Source organism: Poecilia reticulata, linkage group LG15 (assembly GCF_000633615.1).
Source record: "Poecilia reticulata strain Guanapo linkage group LG15, Guppy_female_1.0+MT, whole genome shotgun sequence".
Taxonomy (NCBI): Eukaryota; Metazoa; Chordata; class Actinopteri; order Cyprinodontiformes; family Poeciliidae; genus Poecilia; species Poecilia reticulata.
Window position 1 is genome coordinate 19,065,894 of NC_024345.1, and position 17,255 is coordinate 19,083,148.

The 17,255-nt window shown below is 37.7% G+C and overlaps 1 protein-coding gene across 5 annotated transcripts in view; it reads left to right on the forward strand.

Moving 5' to 3' along the window:
* The window catches only part of LOC103477022 (collagen alpha-1(XIX) chain), a 127,088-nt gene that overhangs the window by 70,823 nt on the left and 39,010 nt on the right, over positions 1–17,255 (forward strand). For 4 of the 5 annotated variants that reach the window (XM_008429856.1, XM_008429858.1, XM_008429859.1 and 1 more), the window contains 10 exons: positions 2,107–2,160; positions 2,235–2,279; positions 6,608–6,640; positions 9,149–9,187; positions 9,327–9,362; positions 13,099–13,134; positions 13,617–13,661; positions 14,958–15,011; positions 15,516–15,569; positions 16,402–16,482. In XM_008429856.1, the coding sequence (XP_008428078.1) occupies positions 2,107–2,160; positions 2,235–2,279; positions 6,608–6,640; positions 9,149–9,187; positions 9,327–9,362; positions 13,099–13,134; positions 13,617–13,661; positions 14,958–15,011; positions 15,516–15,569; positions 16,402–16,482 (477 nt within the window). The remainder of the gene's footprint in view (positions 1–2,106; positions 2,161–2,234; positions 2,280–6,607; positions 6,641–9,148; positions 9,188–9,326; positions 9,363–13,098; positions 13,135–13,616; positions 13,662–14,957; positions 15,012–15,515; positions 15,570–16,401; positions 16,483–17,255) is intronic. The other variant, XM_017308981.1, reaches the window with a different exon arrangement.

Below are 17,255 nucleotides of genomic sequence, written 5' to 3' on the forward strand. Positions count from 1 at the left end.
TTTTATTAATAAATAATAAAAAATGCAAAAATCAAGGTCAATGTAATTCCCATGTTTAGGTTTTCACGCAGTGAGTAGCTTTAAGTGAAACACCTAGAGCTGAGCCATTATGTTTTCAAAGAACATTTAAAAACATTAGTATTCACAGATTTAAAATTTGATATAAAGTTAATTTACAATTACAAATAGGGCCTGCATTCTTAATCTCTACATCAACCACCTACAACAAAGTTGTAAAGTTGTGCTTTGATTATAATACATGTGGTTGCTAAAGCTCTTCAGAATTCAATTAAATCTTATAGTCAGAGTTTCTGCTAGTCCCTCCTCCTCGGCTGAAATATTAATAAGACAGTCCATCTGTTCATATATGCCAGCAGTCCGCTGACTTAATAACAGCTCCTAATTTGGATGAGGAAACAGTGACTATATCTCATTAAAAGAGTGGTGCAGTATTACTGTGGTTGTCATAGTCGAAGGAATGGGGGAAGGGAAACTCAAAGCTCTCTGGTATCATCTGTCTAGGAGCTGCAAAGGAGTGAGCAAATACATGTCATTCTTTCTCTCTCCTCACATCTCTAAACATATGCTCCTTAATGTCTCCAGAGTGTCTGAAACTATCCCGGTAAATATTCTCACACATGTAAAACAAAGCAGCAATGTTTGTTGATCTACCTGCTGCTTAAACTAAAGTATGATTGGATATCACAGAATAGCAGGCACGGGCTGGTTACTGATATCAAGAGACACGATGGTTTTTTCAAATTATGGTTTCTAAAGTATTATAATCTACATTGTGCTGTACAGTTCCCATGTTTAAAGCATTTCTGTTAAGATGCTGAAGAAAACTAGAGTGAGCAGAGTAGCGTTCCGCCTTTTTGTTGCTGCACACTGCTGGAATACATTAAAATAAAACTAGAATACATCATAATACACAATAGTCATGGTGTCTATAAGCTAAAGGAGCATTCAGCTTCTAGGCACCAAAAGTCTGGAACAAACTTCCAGAAAACTGCAAAACAGCTGAAACGCTGAGTTCCTTTACATTAAGATTAAAGTCCTCACCTGTTTAGAGTTGCTTTTGAGCCATAATAAATGAACCACTGACCAACTTATTTGACGTGCATCAATAATTTGGGTGATGGCACAAAATGTCATGTTTGTTTCTGGTTTTCTCAGTTGTTGGCTGTATGAAGTTTTATATGACTTTGTATTTTTTGTGGGGGTTTTTTATGACATGAAGCACTTTGAACTGCATTGTTGCTGAAATGTGTAAAATGTACAAAACAACGGCAATTACACTTACATGTTGAATTCTCGTTTACATATCAGTGTATCGTAGTTACAGTGAAATTGCTAAACTGTGGAGTATCTTTCCCCCCCCACCCCCCGTTTGAAAATCTCATGCCAGTTTGTGCTTACAGAATTGTTAAAGTGGAAGAAAGGGTTTAGTTTCTCCGTTGTACTTGATTTTTCGTTTTTCATATTTACTCATAGCTGAGATGAAAAAGTTGATTGGAAATAATAATTTGTGGCTTGTGATTTTTTTTTTGTGTGTGTGACAAAGGTGTCTCGAGAAGAAATTCAATTCTGTGAGGTGAAATGTTAACATTCTCGTGGGTTTATGTTGCTCAAAATATAGATTTCAGCCTCGTGAGTGTTCATTACCACCTGGACCTCGGTTCAAGTCCGTGTGTCTCACTCTAAGTTTTTTCTTTCAGTTTTCTCAACATAACTGAGAAGAGGAAATCCAATCAAAAAGCTCTTAGGACGCCGCACCGGCTGTGTTAAAGTGCCATCTGTTGGCAGACAAAGAAATTATTTCCTATGAAAACAGACACATACTGCAGTGCAACAGGAGCTTAAAAATGTTCATTATCTTGCAAGACTCATGTAACACCACAGCGTCACATGAAGCCATATGTGTAAAATAGGTTTCTGTTTTTACTCCACCATGGTGGGATTATGAGATGACACGGGACTGCATGTTTTTCTGATTACTTATTCATAGCAACTGTCCGTGCCTTGGCGTCAGTCTCGAATATGTCTGTCTTCTTACCCCGCTTTTGCTGTCAGTCACTGTCAGCGCTGTGCTCTGTTCACATGCAGAGGGAGAAGGGGGAGTGTGGCGTCCCCGGGGAAAAGGGAGAGAGAGGAGATCCCGTACGTATTTTCCTGCCGTGACATTTACAATGCCGCCGTGTTACAGAGTCATTAACCGAGGCCTCCTCCCACAGGGTCAGCCAGGTGCCGAGGGGACTGGCGGCGCGAAAGGACAAAAAGTAAGTCACGTCAATGTCAAATGTCAAGCATGATGAGTCCCTCTGTTTATGCTCCCTCAAACTCACTGTGCTTGGGTGCGGAAAGGGTGCAGGCAAGTTCAAGCAGATTTACTGACACCTTGATTCAGTCTCCTTTGTGCTAGTTATGTTCTTGGACTCTGAATACCTTTCAAAGGTCTTTGAAATCATATTGCATTAAATAATGAATCTGCAGGTGTGTATTACTTGTTTGTCTCTTGCGCTCAAGTAAGCATGATTCAAGTGATTTACTTACTGCTGACAACGCTTTGTTCCTGTTTGTCTGTGTACAACTTGTGTTTTGCATTAGAAACTAACAACCGTTTAAAAAAAACTGCTTAACCTTGCTTTGATTTTTTGTTTAAATTTTTTTTATCTCAGTTTGTTTTTAATTGATGAGAGCATCTAAAATATCTGTTTTTTAATATTTTTAAGGAAGACTTGAATGCAGAAAGTTGGTTGAGGAAGTCTATCTCTTTAACTTTACTGCATTTTGTCACATTCAAACTCCAAACTTTAATGCACTGTTTTGGGATTTATGTGACAGGTCATGACAAAGCAGTGCATAATTGAAATTCAAGGGAAATACATTTTTTCTTTACTGTCCAAAATATGCATTTGTATTCCTGGCTCTTTATTTTAATATACCAAAAATAAAAACCCTTCTGCCTTCAGAATTCACCTAAAGATTCAATATAAACTAAATTCCCCTTGTGTAATTTATATTGTAAAAACAGTGTGTGGCAGAACACATCAATCTGTAAACACCAACCCCACCATAATGGTGGCATCATCATGCTGTGGGATGGCTTTTCTTCAGAATGGACAGGAAAGCTTGTCTGAGTTTATAGGAAGATTGATGAGGATAACTACAGGGAATCTTTTAGAGGAAAATCTGAGAAACTTGAGAAATTGGATGGAAATTCACATTCCTAAGGAACAACGACCCCAAATGCAAATTATATGGCACAATTAAAATGGTTCCATAAAACGCCAATAAATAAATCCATTTCAGATATTGTGGAAAGATTTGACCATTTCAGTTCACAAATGTCCTTCTTTAAATCTGCTTGAGCGTGAACGATTTCAAGGCAAAGATATTTAAAAAATATTCACTCTTTATAATGTGCAACACAACTATGCTCTCTGTAGTGTTGTGTTGAAGTTAGAAAATTTGGGGGAAAAAAGTTGTGTGGTTATAAATACTATAATATATCAAGAAACTGATTTAATTATTATTATTTTTTTCTTTTTTTTTCTTTTTGCAGGAACCACCTTTTCTGCAATTCAAGTTTTCATCTTGAATTATTAAACTTTATGTAATTAAATAATCTTACAATAAAGGCAATTTAAAGTGACTCATTAGTTTACCTTTTATGAGAGAGCATTCGGTTGAATCTCAAAAATCTTCACTAAGGAGATTTATTACTTTAAAACTGTCATTAAGTTTAGCTATTACACTTGTTCCAAAAGCAGCCATGCTTTCAACACATAATTGCACATAATTGCTTGAAACTAACCTACTGACCCCTTTTGTCTTCTCTTCTACTTTAATAATTTAACCCATTTTTTTAAATGTAGTCCTTCTAAAATAATTTGTTTCACTAAATTAATTCCAGTTCATTCTTAAAAGATGTGAATGTGAATCCTGGATTTCATGTTCTACATTGTTAAGGTATTCTAAAGCACGAAAGGCTGCAACATCCAGATATTGATTTTTCATCAAAGTTGGCATGATAAATCTTTAGATATGGGAAAATTAAATTTGTATGTGCTAAAAACAGTGAAGGAACCAATACAGTTGGTTAAGTTGTCTGTGCATCATGTCCCGTACAAGACTTTGTTAAAAAATCATAACCAGAAAATGAACCTTGTACAGTTTATGCATTGAGTAATGTAATGTTCCGCATACAACTGCAATGACGGATGGTTGTAATCAAACAGAGCTTCTGCGGAAAACTTTGTTTAGGCTGCTGCAAAAACTCAAGTTTCATTTTAAAATTTTTCTCATGAATAGTTCAGCAGGGTTCAGTCGTAAACCTCCTTAGCCAAGTGTGGTGGCCAAAAATAGAGATGTACCAGAGAGATTTTGTAATTCTCTGACCTGCGGATGCCAATTTCTTTTTAAGAACTAGAAATAACAATAACAAATAACTTTTATTCTTTTTGGATTATAAATTTTTCTGTGGTAAGAATGAAATGTTTATAGTAAACTAAAACAATGATTTCTCATAAACAGTCCAAACAGAGCTTTCTCTGTTGCTGGAATTGTACAAATGCAATGATATCCTCCAAGTTATATATAGAAAGGTATTTGCCAAATAAAACACACAAAAAACATCATATCTTATTCATTCTTTTACAACAATGCTTGCAGTTTACTAATCTGTTTTGGATACCTAACCAATATGTACCATGTCATAAGATATATATGCTGTTCTACAAAGTCACTTCTCAACAAATAAAGATGTTCAGATGTTCAACTTGATAATTGTGAGAAAAAGTCTTCATTTATTACTATAAATCATTGATGTGAAGAAGCCTTAAGCAGCTTTTTTGTGATTAATCATTTGTTGTTTATATCAGTAGCAAATATGTCTTTGCATGTGTGTGTGTGTGTGTGTGTGTGTGCGTGCGTGCGTGCATGGGTGCGTGTGTGTGAGGGAGAGAGACGGAGAGAGAAAGAGAGAGCATCCTGAGAGGAGTTCTCTATTTCAAAATTAATTGACTTTACATTTTATCATTATTTAAAATCATTTTATATTAGTTAAAAGTTTGTCAATTCCATGTAAACAAATCACTTTGTATATTCTTTGTAGACTTACGTACATCCTTACCTTAGCATGATCTAATGTAGCATCCTCCTTGATTATAGTCAAAAGGATACAACAGAGAAACTTTGTTCCACTCCCTGTTATTTGCTGAAGTTTAACACCTTGTTGTTTCAGTCTGAATAAACAGTCAACATGCCTCCATAGATATCTGACTTCAGCTTTATTTACTTTATTGATTTAGAAAATAGTCAATTGAGTCTTATTCACTCTGTATAACTTCCAGTGCGACCTGTGAGACTTACGTAAGGCACCTTTCCTGATCAAAAGAAGAAAGAAAAGATTGGATTTTAAGTTTTTGATCAGACGGTCAGGGCTGGTTAAACATGAAATTAGCTGGCTCCTGTCAACAGTCAATTTCTTGGTTTCATGTCGAGCCCAAAATGAAAGTGGCCTGAACCACTAAAAAGGCAAAAACGAGATGTGATGCCATGAACTCCAATCCCGAGTTCATGGCTTCACATGGCATAATCTGCTGAATTTGTGCAGCTTTTTTCTGTCCTCAAAGCAGACTTTTCTCTGTCTTGTTGGTCCCAAGCTGCTATTTTACTGTCTTTTGCCATTGCTTTTGATTACCAGCATGTAACTTGAATATATCACCCACCACCACTATGTCTTGTGGCACTGAAAAGGTTATGTATATTTCACAGTTTCATTAAAAGCAAGCTGTGAATAGTTCTGCTGGTGGTGCAAAAAAAAAGATTCTTTATGTAGATTGGCACTCAAGGAATGAAAGAGAAACTTGCTGTTTTTAGTTGTCTTTTTTAAAAGATTTAGATTCTAAGCAGTCTAGTACACAACAGCATTTCAGTATTAATCAAAGGAATAATGACAGGCTCCTAAAGCAATTCTTCAAATTAAATAATTGACTGGTTTACTGAACAACCCTTAGGATTTCAGGATTTACATATTGTCTCAGAATATCGGCATGTCTTATATCTTCACACTGACGGGGGATTTAAAGACTTAAAAAGCCCCCATTTGCGATCAAAATTACGAGTTTAGCAGCAGTTTGTATACTTGGTAAACCACAGCATGTGCTCCCCGCATGCTTGTTAATTGTTCAGTATGGCACAGAGTACAAACGTGGTGCTTTCTAGTTTTGTTGGAGGGAGAACATTTCCGAGATGTAAATTATGAATTTGGAGGCTCCCTCCAGCAAGTGTCACAATTAAGAACTCTTTAAGGTTCCCTGGAGCTCCCCGTAAATCCATTGCAAAAAATAACATGAGCTAAGAACTGCAACCTTTCTTACAAGATTCTAAAAAAATAAACAAATAAAAAAATAAAAATTATATGAACTTCAAAACACTGGTTAATAAATCCAGAAAGGGCTTGGGGGTGTAAAAGGGTGTAAAATCTCCTGTGTTGTTTCAAAAGATCTGCAAAGCAGAGCTACACACGTTTATTTTTTGCTAATTGTGTTCTTTGTAATGCTTGTAGGAGGTAACAGGCGATTTTTTCTCTTGTTATCATCAGGGCGATGTTGGTCCTCCTGGTCCTCCTGGTTCTGTAAGTACAATTTTGCGAGCAAGCTCCACAACAGTTTTTTTTTTTGTTTTTTTTCTATTTTACTTACATTTTTTTGTAAGAGTGATACATTGCCTAACCTCACACCAGCGTGAGAACAGAACAAGACATCTCTGCTTCAGCGAGTGTTGACCTGATACCATCTCGAGACAAAGCAGAAGGAATCAACAGGCAGAACAGTGTTTACCTCTGCTGTCACACCCCCAACATGCTACCATGTGACTATGTAAACAATTTCCTCCCTCTTGAAGACGCTGCGGACTCTGTCTGAAGTTATGTTTTGATTTGCTTTGTGTGCTGTGTATGAGCAGCAGAAAATAATACATAAGAGCTTCAGATATGGAAAACCTTTTCTTTTTATGGCAGATGAGTTTTTTTGGGTTCAATTTAACTGAGAAAAAAACTTCTTTGTTACTTTTAAGTAATTATTTTCTAATTTCCAGCAAGCGCCCTGTGAAAGATCTTTGCTGATTGCAGAGAATCGTTGAAGTAAAAAAAAAAAAAAAAAAAGAAACACTGGCTCCAGTTGATGGCTTAATCTCCTTCTTGATACTCGATGCTCTTACTATTGTGAATAAATTAGGGTCACTGGGCACGGATTGTTTTTTATGTTAGTAATTGTAAATTATAGAAAATGATGTGGTTTGGGTAAGTGGAGCTTTTAGTTAAAAAGTAGGGACACTTTTTTTTAGAAGAAACTTATGTCAACGTGACGCTCTGGCAAGTACTAAAGGAAACACAAAGTGGCTGAATAGTAGAACTAATTTCTTAGATATTTAAAAGTAAAAGCAAAACATCGTGGGAGGAAACAATTAGGACATGTAAGGTGGCAATAATATCACAAAAACTAGTTGGAAAAAAATGCTTTAAATGATCAAATAAAAACATGTTTTTGAAGCCTTTGTTTCTCAAAGTGAGGGCTTTGGAATTTGATGACTGTCTGCTAATGGTTTTTGTTCTGAAGAACAGCTGTATATTGAACCCACTGAAGGCCTTGGACAAGAGCTTGGAAACAAAGTTTGATCGCTCTCATTCATATTCTCATTTTCCCTGCTTGTTAATGAGCAATTCATATGGAAATGAGACATGTTAATTATAGATCGAAGAAATATCGCTTGCTCTCTTTTGGTTTCACTGGTTTCTATCTTACCAAAGAAAAGGCAGTTCGTTTAATGGGAGAGGGGGGTTTGAAAGGCTTTATAAAGCAACAGGGGTTTAGTTAGTAGTTTTTGCCTGACTGTAAATGAAAGGGTTGAGCATATGAACATTGTTGTTTAGTGAGGTGTTTGCCTCTGTAGATGTGCAGTGGAGAGGGAGGCATTAGTCACTTGATAAATGAGTCTGTTTGAATATTTTAGTATACCGGTCTCTGTCTGTGCTCTGCTTCTTCCCACGGCAGATAATTTTGGCAGTTACGCATTGATTTCCCTTACGCAGCAGAAGCAAGGGTTCACATCATTACCCTCCCTTCATAAAACTTCCGTGCCTCTGTTTATTAGTGACAAGGAGGGGAAGTCGACTCACAGGCATGCACGGCCATCACATCAAGCAATGCCCTTTAAGGGAGAAAACAGTCCTCTTTTTATTGCTCCACCTCTGAACACTGGTGTTTTATAATCTGTGAAGCCAAATCTGTTATGCCAATTTATGTTAAAAGGAAATGGTCCTTTGCAGAACAGCCCTGTTCTTTCAAAAAAAAAAAAAAAAGCTTTTGAAAAAATTTTGTCAAATACTAATGGCAATCAGGCTTTGTTACATATCTGAGGACAAAGTGGCCTCTTTGTTTTCTAACAGCAGGTAAAGACTGACTGATTATGCCACCGGGAATCAGCACTTGCCTGGAACGCCGTTGCTAAAGAGAGCCATTCGTGTCAAGTTCATAGAGCTTGTAATCAGAGAAATGATCAGATAGGGCTCAAAGGCACTTTAATCAGGAAAATTGGAACCGTACAGATGGAAAATAAAGTATCTTAAAAAAGACAATAAAAGCTTCACAAAATGTACATCTAATGAAAGCAGCAAGACGTCACCAACATATGGATCAACTTATATTCTACAATCTATATTGTCTTGCAAAATCTGAAGTAGCCATTCTTGCACAGAGTTAGGGCACATGTGGCTATCAGTGGCAATATTGTGCCATTTATTGCAACGTCATTTTTTTTTTCTTTTTTGACAAATTGTTTGGATTGTTCAGCTGTACAATAAACAAGGTTTGTGCCATGCCTCAACCAACATTACCAGTAATATTTTGATACAATGTAACTGCTATATATCACATTATCATTGGTAATGATAAAAAAACAAAAAAACAAGCAAGCGGTTTAATTATAAATGTTAGACTTTCTAATTAAACTCTGAGTCAGTGAGTTGGCTCCAGAGAGTCGTTTCCCATGTTTATGTAGACCTGCTCACTGTTTATCGGCAGTAACTGCCAGACTTTTGAAGACCATTTCATTTCCAGAACATTGTGTCTTTTATTACTTGTAGGTGATGACAGCTCATGGGTTAAGACAGCTCTCTGGAACTGTAAGCAAACGTGTATGCAATGCATATTCTGTGTGTTTGCATACGCCTTCTTATTGTCTCATGTTCTCTGTTGAAGCTGCACCAAACACATTACCCAGTTAGATTTTTTGATGAGGTGTGTTTTCTCTTATTTTTCAAGGATGAAAGAACCCAGAAGGGCGAGAAGGGAGATGAGGTAACTATTCTCCCTTGTTATTGCTCGCTGAAGAAAGCTGCACTGTGATTCAACTATGATTTTCAAGCACTGCATCCTACGCCACGGCATGAATAATACTTTACGTTCCTTATGTAATGTCAACAAAAGTGTCACTGACATTTGATTGTGAAATAACAATTGATCACCTGCTGGTCAGACGGAAGGTTTTATTGCACCCTTGTGCTCAATCGAAAAGCACAAAGTAAATCGCAGAATGAAGCCGCTTGGAGTTATTGTTAGGATCCAAGAATTGTAGAGGCATCCACTTCAGGCCAGCAAATTATAAAAGCCTCTGATGCAGCTTTTGACCAGACATCAAAAGGCATCTCCATATAATCCACATCATAAATATTTAGGCACTAGTTCATTTTTTATCTTCAGGGTTTTTATGTGTGACCGCGTTCTGAAATAAACAATATTAAAGGGCCCCATCTGAACTTCAACTGGAGTAGGTTTATATAAGCGCTGTGTTTGATAGGGAATTATTGTTAAAGTACAGAAAATGTCATGTGTGGCTCAGTGCTGATAGAAAGTTAGGAATCAAGAGCTTCTGATGTGATAGAGGATGCTGAAATAAGAAGCAAGATCAAATGCAACACACAAGAAAATTGAGAAAAAACATGCTTTAAAGAAAACACAAATTAACCTCACTGCCACTTAATAAATGTTTTTTATAAGAGAGGTTCGCAAAAGAAAAATAAAGAACACACACCAGCTTCTTTTTTGATCAAATAGCTGCATGGGTGTCAAATGCATTACTCTGAAAACATCACCTTCAAAACGGAGGCAGACAAAGGCAAGAATCGAGCACACAGGTTGATGCTCGATTCACTTAGTGTTTATATAAAAAGAACACTAAAAAGGGGGAATCACAATTTCTGTGTGAAGTTTAGACCTAGATGCACTAAACCTAATACGCAGACAACCCAAAACCGTACCTTTGTAATCTGTCAGTGATCAAAAAAAATCACTGACACACAGAGAGGCAAACGCAACAAACAAGTGTTAAAGAAAAAGGGCAGAAGAAGACCAGAGAGTTCAGATGATCAAGGCCACACAGGAACACCATGAAGCAACAGAAAAAGAAAAAAACAGGGCATAGCAAACATTTTGATAGAACAGGAAAATTGGTAGCAGTCCAGAGGTGAACAAAGCTAAAAAGATGTGGTTGGGGAATAAAGAACAAGACCTTATTTATACTGATCTGCTGCAAAAATAAAGCCCCTTACCTGACATACTGTTGGTGTAATTCCTGTGAAACTGAACTAAACAGGAATTACAGCAGGAATTTGTTTGCTAAGCCCAAACAACAAAAGCATAACATTTTTAGAGTTAAGAGTTTGATTTAGTCAAATTATTACAAAGTATTCTGCATCCTAAAGAAGTCACTATTAGGACATTGCAAACACAATCAAATTGACGGTGTTGCGACGAGACATCTCATTTACTTTACATTTGTAAATCGTAATGTATCAAAACTGTGTATTTCCAACACAGTACTTACAGTTTAAATAAAAACACAAAAATTAAGAAAATTTCTGTTCAGTCGTATTTTTCTTCTTCTAGAAATAATGCCAGTGATTCACGCACTTGGGAAGTCTGACAATTTCCCCTTAAATGATGCTTCGTTTTTGAGGGAAATACTTCTTTGGTTAATGCAACAGTGTCGGTGATATCTGCCGCATCCATGAAAAACTGGACAAATCCTGTCTTCTAACACCGAGCAGCTTTTGATGGAAGCAGTTTGATGGTGTGTTGACATTGTCCTCCCTGGTAAAACAAGACTTGACTCAAGGCTATCCAAATTCAGATAAGATTCTGCAACCAGTATCAATCCCATATCGCTACTGTTTAGGCCTTGTTGCACTGCTGGGCCCGGCCTGGCCCGGCCCGGCCCCCTTTGGCTCAGCCCTGTTGTAGAACCACGCTGGTTGTTTTTCCATTGAGCAGATTGCCGCCTCAAAAATAGGCATCATATCAGTTAAATTCTTGTTCAAGTTACCAAGGCCGTCCTCTCAGGAAGGAACACTTTCGTTCCTTGTTGCCATGTTATCATTTAAAAACTTGCAGGTTGAAATGGATTGGAAATGAATGACATGAATTTTATGATGCCAGATAACAGACATCAAGAAAGCCCAAAACACTCCTGAGAGATCCGCCCCAATGCACCAATAAACAGCTGACTTCAAACCACCCCTTACTGGTCAGCCCGATGGGGATCACGGCTCTCAGGGTTCCAGAAAGCGGGGTAGGACCAGGGTGGAAGTGCTAATGCAAAAACTCTGGTCCCGGCTTTAAAACCAGGCCAGTCAGTGAAAACGGGGCTTTTGAGACCAAATCCTATCATGTTGGGCAACCTCCAGAATTTGGGAGTGAAGTTGATGGAATGATCAACACAATCACATTGAAAAGTGCGTGACCACGCTGCTGACCACCATGAAAAAGAAATGCCAGTATGGTTCTCCAGCATTTTACCTCTTTCTTCAGACTTCATTAAACTGGAATAGAGTCAGTGACAAAATAACCTGCTTAGTGTTGGCAGAGAGGATTTGGTTGCATTTCCAGTATTAACACTCCTGGTAACGACGTGTTAAGAAACAAATTGTTTTTACCAAAACCACTATGGAGCATTTGTTGCCACTAAAATATTTTTCCAATGTGCTACTTTATTTTTTTAAGCTGATGAGACATTGCAGAAACATCTAATTTGTAATGAACACGTTTTTATTCCCCCGGGGTATAAACATGACATGACACATGACATCTTTTTTTTAATTTTTTTTATTTTGCCTTCATTCACAATGAGCAGGATGGAAAAACAAGTACAACAGTGTTCAAAGCTCACTATTAGAGGACTGCAGGAAAGAAGGGAGGTGGTCTTGAGGTTATTTTGTCTCCATGGCAACCATTAGATTATCAGCATGCCACCTGGTTGATGGAAAATAATGCCAGAAAAAAACAAAAAAAAAAAAACATTTTCTGTCCTGCAGTCCCAAAGATATCCATGTGTTTTCTAAATATGCCTGGACTTCAATCAGAATAATTTGTTTTGGTCAGATAAGATGATGTTTTAGCTATTTTGCATGTAAAATAAAGACAATTTTAAATAGAAATCTGATAGGTCTTGATAAAAAAGCACATGATAAAAGCTGAGTTGGTATGTGGTCTTTAAACAGGATATGACATAAAAAAAAAAATATTATCCGAGGCTATAAAACAGCCTCAGAAATAGTTCACCAGAGATAAAATCAACCTTTTTTGGTGGCCGTCTCAGTCCCCAGAACTAAATCCAACAAAAAACTTGTGTGAGTTAAAACAGACGGGAGCATAAGGAAGGATCCAGGACTCAGGATTGTGCAAAGATGAGCTTTCTCCTGAAGGGTGACGATGTACTATGCTACATTACATTTTATATAGTGCGCAAAAGACGGAAGATGTTCTGCAGTTTGGTGAACATTTGTCGGTTTGATAAAAATTAGGTTAAAGGTTATAAAGCAAGAAAAAAAATACTTTTGATTTTATTCACGCTCTACAGAGACTTCACTCTTTTATTTTCTTGCCACTAATAGCTGTAACACAAAAACTCACTTCTTGAAAGTCTTCATGGAGTCTTTTTAAAGCTCACCATCATCAGCAAGACGAATGAGTTGCTTCACTGTGTTGTTTGTGCCTGTGTTGACAAAGGACGCCTTCCCGTTTCTTTACCTGTCTGCAGGGCGAGAAAGGAGCTCAAGGACTGCCGGGCCTAAAGGTGACTTATTGAGGACTTCACTCTGGCACTAAATTCTGAACATCAATATCCACTGCCAACAAAATAAGGCTCAAAAGACCTTCATATCTGTAAAGAACCATTGTAGTCTTTCTCAGGGTTTGAGTAACTGTACCAGAAGGTTATAGTACTTTAGGTTTATAGACTGTTAAGTCGGTTTTTACTGTGGAGAAAACTCTTCCTTTGACACAAGTTCTCAGATGAGACCATGAAGAATGTTTTTGAGCTGCCATCAGCTGTGTCATTCATTTCCTCTTCAAGCAAAGTGCTGATATGTCTTCCAAAAGGTTTAAGAAATTATGTTTGTGTGTACAAAAAGTTCTAATACTTTTTGATTCAAAAAGGAGCCACAAGTAAACAGGATTTCTAACAACAAAGCACAAATACCAATATGTTTGTTTTTCTTTTCAAATTTTCCTTTTTCCCTTTTCCCTCTTATTCCTGCTTTGTGGTGATGTAACTAGGGAAGCATGGGACCTCCGGGACTGAAGGGAGATCAAGGATTGGAGGTAAGCCTTAGATCTACGATTTCACTATGACACGCAGGTAGTTTTAATTTTCATGTTTCGTGTGAATAATTGTTATATTTCTTTGAGGAGTGGTTTTGTCTAGGGAAAATGTCTTCATGAAAGCAATACCTTGCAAAAACGTTTTCAACAACCCATGAATCTTTGAGGAAATGTCATCTTACAGCCAACAACCTCGAGACATTTGGGATTTCATATGACAGATCACATAGGATAGTGTTTAAATCCTGCTGTTTTGTAAAGGATCCAAGGGTTTGATAGAGAGCATTAGTTAAACAGCATTGTGAAAATCAAGGAATGCGCCATTCAAGTTTGTAGTAGTTTAAAGCTGTGTTCATATATAGAACAATATGCAAATTGGATACTTCAGAGGTCTCTTCCATCCATCTAAATATAAAAAGAGTCAGCCTCAGTTGCACACGTACTGACACACGGTCATCATTTATGAAAGAATGGCAAGAAGAAAGCCTTTTCAGAAAAAAAAAAGTCATAAGAAGTCCATCTTGGACTTTGATGGAAGCCTTGGAGGGGACACACAAAATATGTGGGAGAAGGTGTGTTATAATGTGCCATAATGGCCCAGTCCAAGTCTAAAACGTAACCCAATGGCAAATTTGTAAACTTTTGTTTACAGACTCTCTTAATCTGGCCAGGTGTGCTGAAGCAGAGAGAGATCTAAAAAGTTGCAGGACACCAGCCTTTGAGGACCGGAGTTTGTTTCAGCTATTATTCCAGCACAAGTTAATTCTGCAGTATTTTAGGGGGGGTGAATAAAATCGCACCCTACACTTTTCAAACTATTAGTTTAAAAAAAATGTTCAAAAAAGTGAAAACTTTCCAAAAATACTAAGTTGAATTCCAGCAGTTACATCAAACTTGCTTAATGCTACTCAGGACTGTGACTCTATCTCCATTTATCTCTAATCCATAAACAAAAAGTCTGGTTTTGGACTGTGGCAGGAAACCATAGTATCCAGAGGAAACCTAAGGATGCATCTCAGAAAACATGCAGGCTACGCACAGAATTCACTTGTCTGAATTTGAACCTCTCATTAGTTTTGCAAATTCCACATGGGAAAGATTTGTCATATCGCACACTGCAAAACGATATTTAACATTAAATAAAACATAGAAACTCCTACTTGCCAGACCAGCAATGTAACTCCTCTGATTAGGGATTTTCTCAACTAAGCTGGGCCATAAATGCTGGGCCAGATAGCATATAGTTAAATGCAAAAGATAGCCTAAAGTCTTGTTTTTCGCTTTATACCTTACCAGGGAAAACAAGGTCTACCTGGATCCACTGGGCTCCCTGGACTCCCAGGCGATTCTGTAAGTAGTCTGGCACTAAACAGCAGCACTTAATGTCAAGCTTTTCTTTTCCCCCAGTGCCTTATCTGTCACCTTGCCATATCCTTTACTCTACTAACTCATCCTGTCAAGGCAAAAGAGAGAGATACACAGATCAACCTGAACAGGCACAGATCGAGAACAGGTCAGGAGAAAAAAGTCCAGATTAGTATTTTATTTTTTATTTGTTTTTACATAGACGGCCAGTAATCAAATTTAAGAATTAAGTAGTGGAAAGAGGCAAATCTAAGCGCTTTATGCCAGCGACGGAGGCAGCAGCCCAATCTGTTCCCTGCACCTGCTTCGGTAATGAGCATCTGTCTTTATTCAAAACCAGGGAGGGAAAGAGGCATTTCATAAATCCTGGCCAGGGGAAGTTTTGTTGGAGCACAGCTGCCCGCTGAAGCAGTGAGGAGGAGGAGATAAATGTGTGTGGGGAGATGAAGGCCTGGTGATAGATGTGTCTCTTTTTACCACTATTTACAGGGCTTACCAGGGGAGCCGGGGGTGCCTGGGAGAGATGGCCTGAAAGGAGAAAAGGTAGGTAAACATCAAATCAAGCTTTCACCTCAAAGACAAATATAAACCAGAGATCTTTTATCACAACTTGAACACGCTAGACAACTTGTGGAGACACATTTCAGATTGCTCGTCCTGCACACCAGCCTCAATTACATTGTGGCTTTATGTTCTCATGCTGGATGTCTTTCAGCGGAAGAGCTGAAAGCAGCAAAGTAGGAAAGTGGAAAAGTGTGTAGTTTAAATTTAACCTCAAAAGGCACGCTCGAGGTTTCCTGTCCACTGGAGTCACTTTGGTGCACCAAAGTGACTCCAGTGTATATACTGAAGGGTGAAATAAACCAAAATCGCTCGTGGGAGTACTTTTGTCAACATTTTAATTTTGGACAGTAGAATTTAGAATTTGCATTTACTTTGCTTATTAAATAGGTTACAAATGATTGCCTATTGAATGAGATTTTTGCCTGTCTTTTTTTTTTTTTTACATTTGAGGTTTGGTTAAAGCTGTAAAACCCTGAATTTTTATTAAATTGTTTGAATAATAAAAACAGATCTCGATTCAGAATGAGTCCCCAATGTCCAATGACCCTAATGTCTGAGTTCTCAACTGACTTTCTTTGTAATATATAAAAAAATATTTGATTGAAGACAAATGTCAAATTAAAGCAGATGACAGGTTTTTTTTTTTTTTTTAATGATCATGTGAAACCTTGTGTATAAAAAGATTTTAGCGTCTGTTTAAGCCTGCAAATGCAGGTTAGTTATGTGTGTGTTATTGTTTCCATTTCACTGAGTAGATGACAACCCATTTGCCACTTTGTTTATTAACTAGCATCTGGTTTCCTGCCCACAGGGAGACTCTGGGGCAGTGATTGGGCAGCAGGGGCCTCCTGGTCCTAAGGGGGAGCCTGGAGAACCTGGTGGTGCATATATGGTGGGTGTCATGCAATACACATGCAAATTAGGCCAATATACATTGATTTAGTTCAGTTGTTAATGGAAATGTCCACATTGAACCATTTTTAAATATAATTAATACATATATGAGTTACCTAATCATTTAATTTTACATTCTGATTTCGCTGACAAGGTGAATATCAAACCTTCTGATTCCTTAACAACGACTTTGAATTGTCTGATATCCAACTGAATCCAGAATCTCTTTATTGCCGGATATACGGGGACAGAGGGTTACACTGGGGTAGAAATCCTTGTACTGCAGCACTTGCTGCCCCAGAATTCCTGTTGGACAGTTTACCACTCCGTGATATTAGAGAGATGCAAGGCCATTAAGCAATCCATTTCTGGATGTTTCCAACCCGTGTAATCACCTATCCTTCCATTTTGGGGCTAATAGCTGTTTAAGCACTTTCCTTTATGGAAACAGCTTCACACACACACAGAGAAGTGCCTGAGTCGTGCTCAATAGCACTCGCGCTCCTTAATCACGGGCAATGCTCTTTAAACAATCATGTTTGTTTGTCTGTAGAAATGTGAGTCTCAGCAGTAAGCCCCACTGTAAGCTGTGCAATAACCGGCAGACGGCAGAAATATAAAAACCTCTTGAAAAAACGCTCCAGCTTTCTAAATTTTCTACAGGCATTCTTTGAAAGATTTGTGTTTATGGTGATTTATTGACCGTCAGTGTAAAGAGAAATAGCTTTCATTTACAGCAGACTCTGTTTTACAGAGGTCATTTCTATGAGA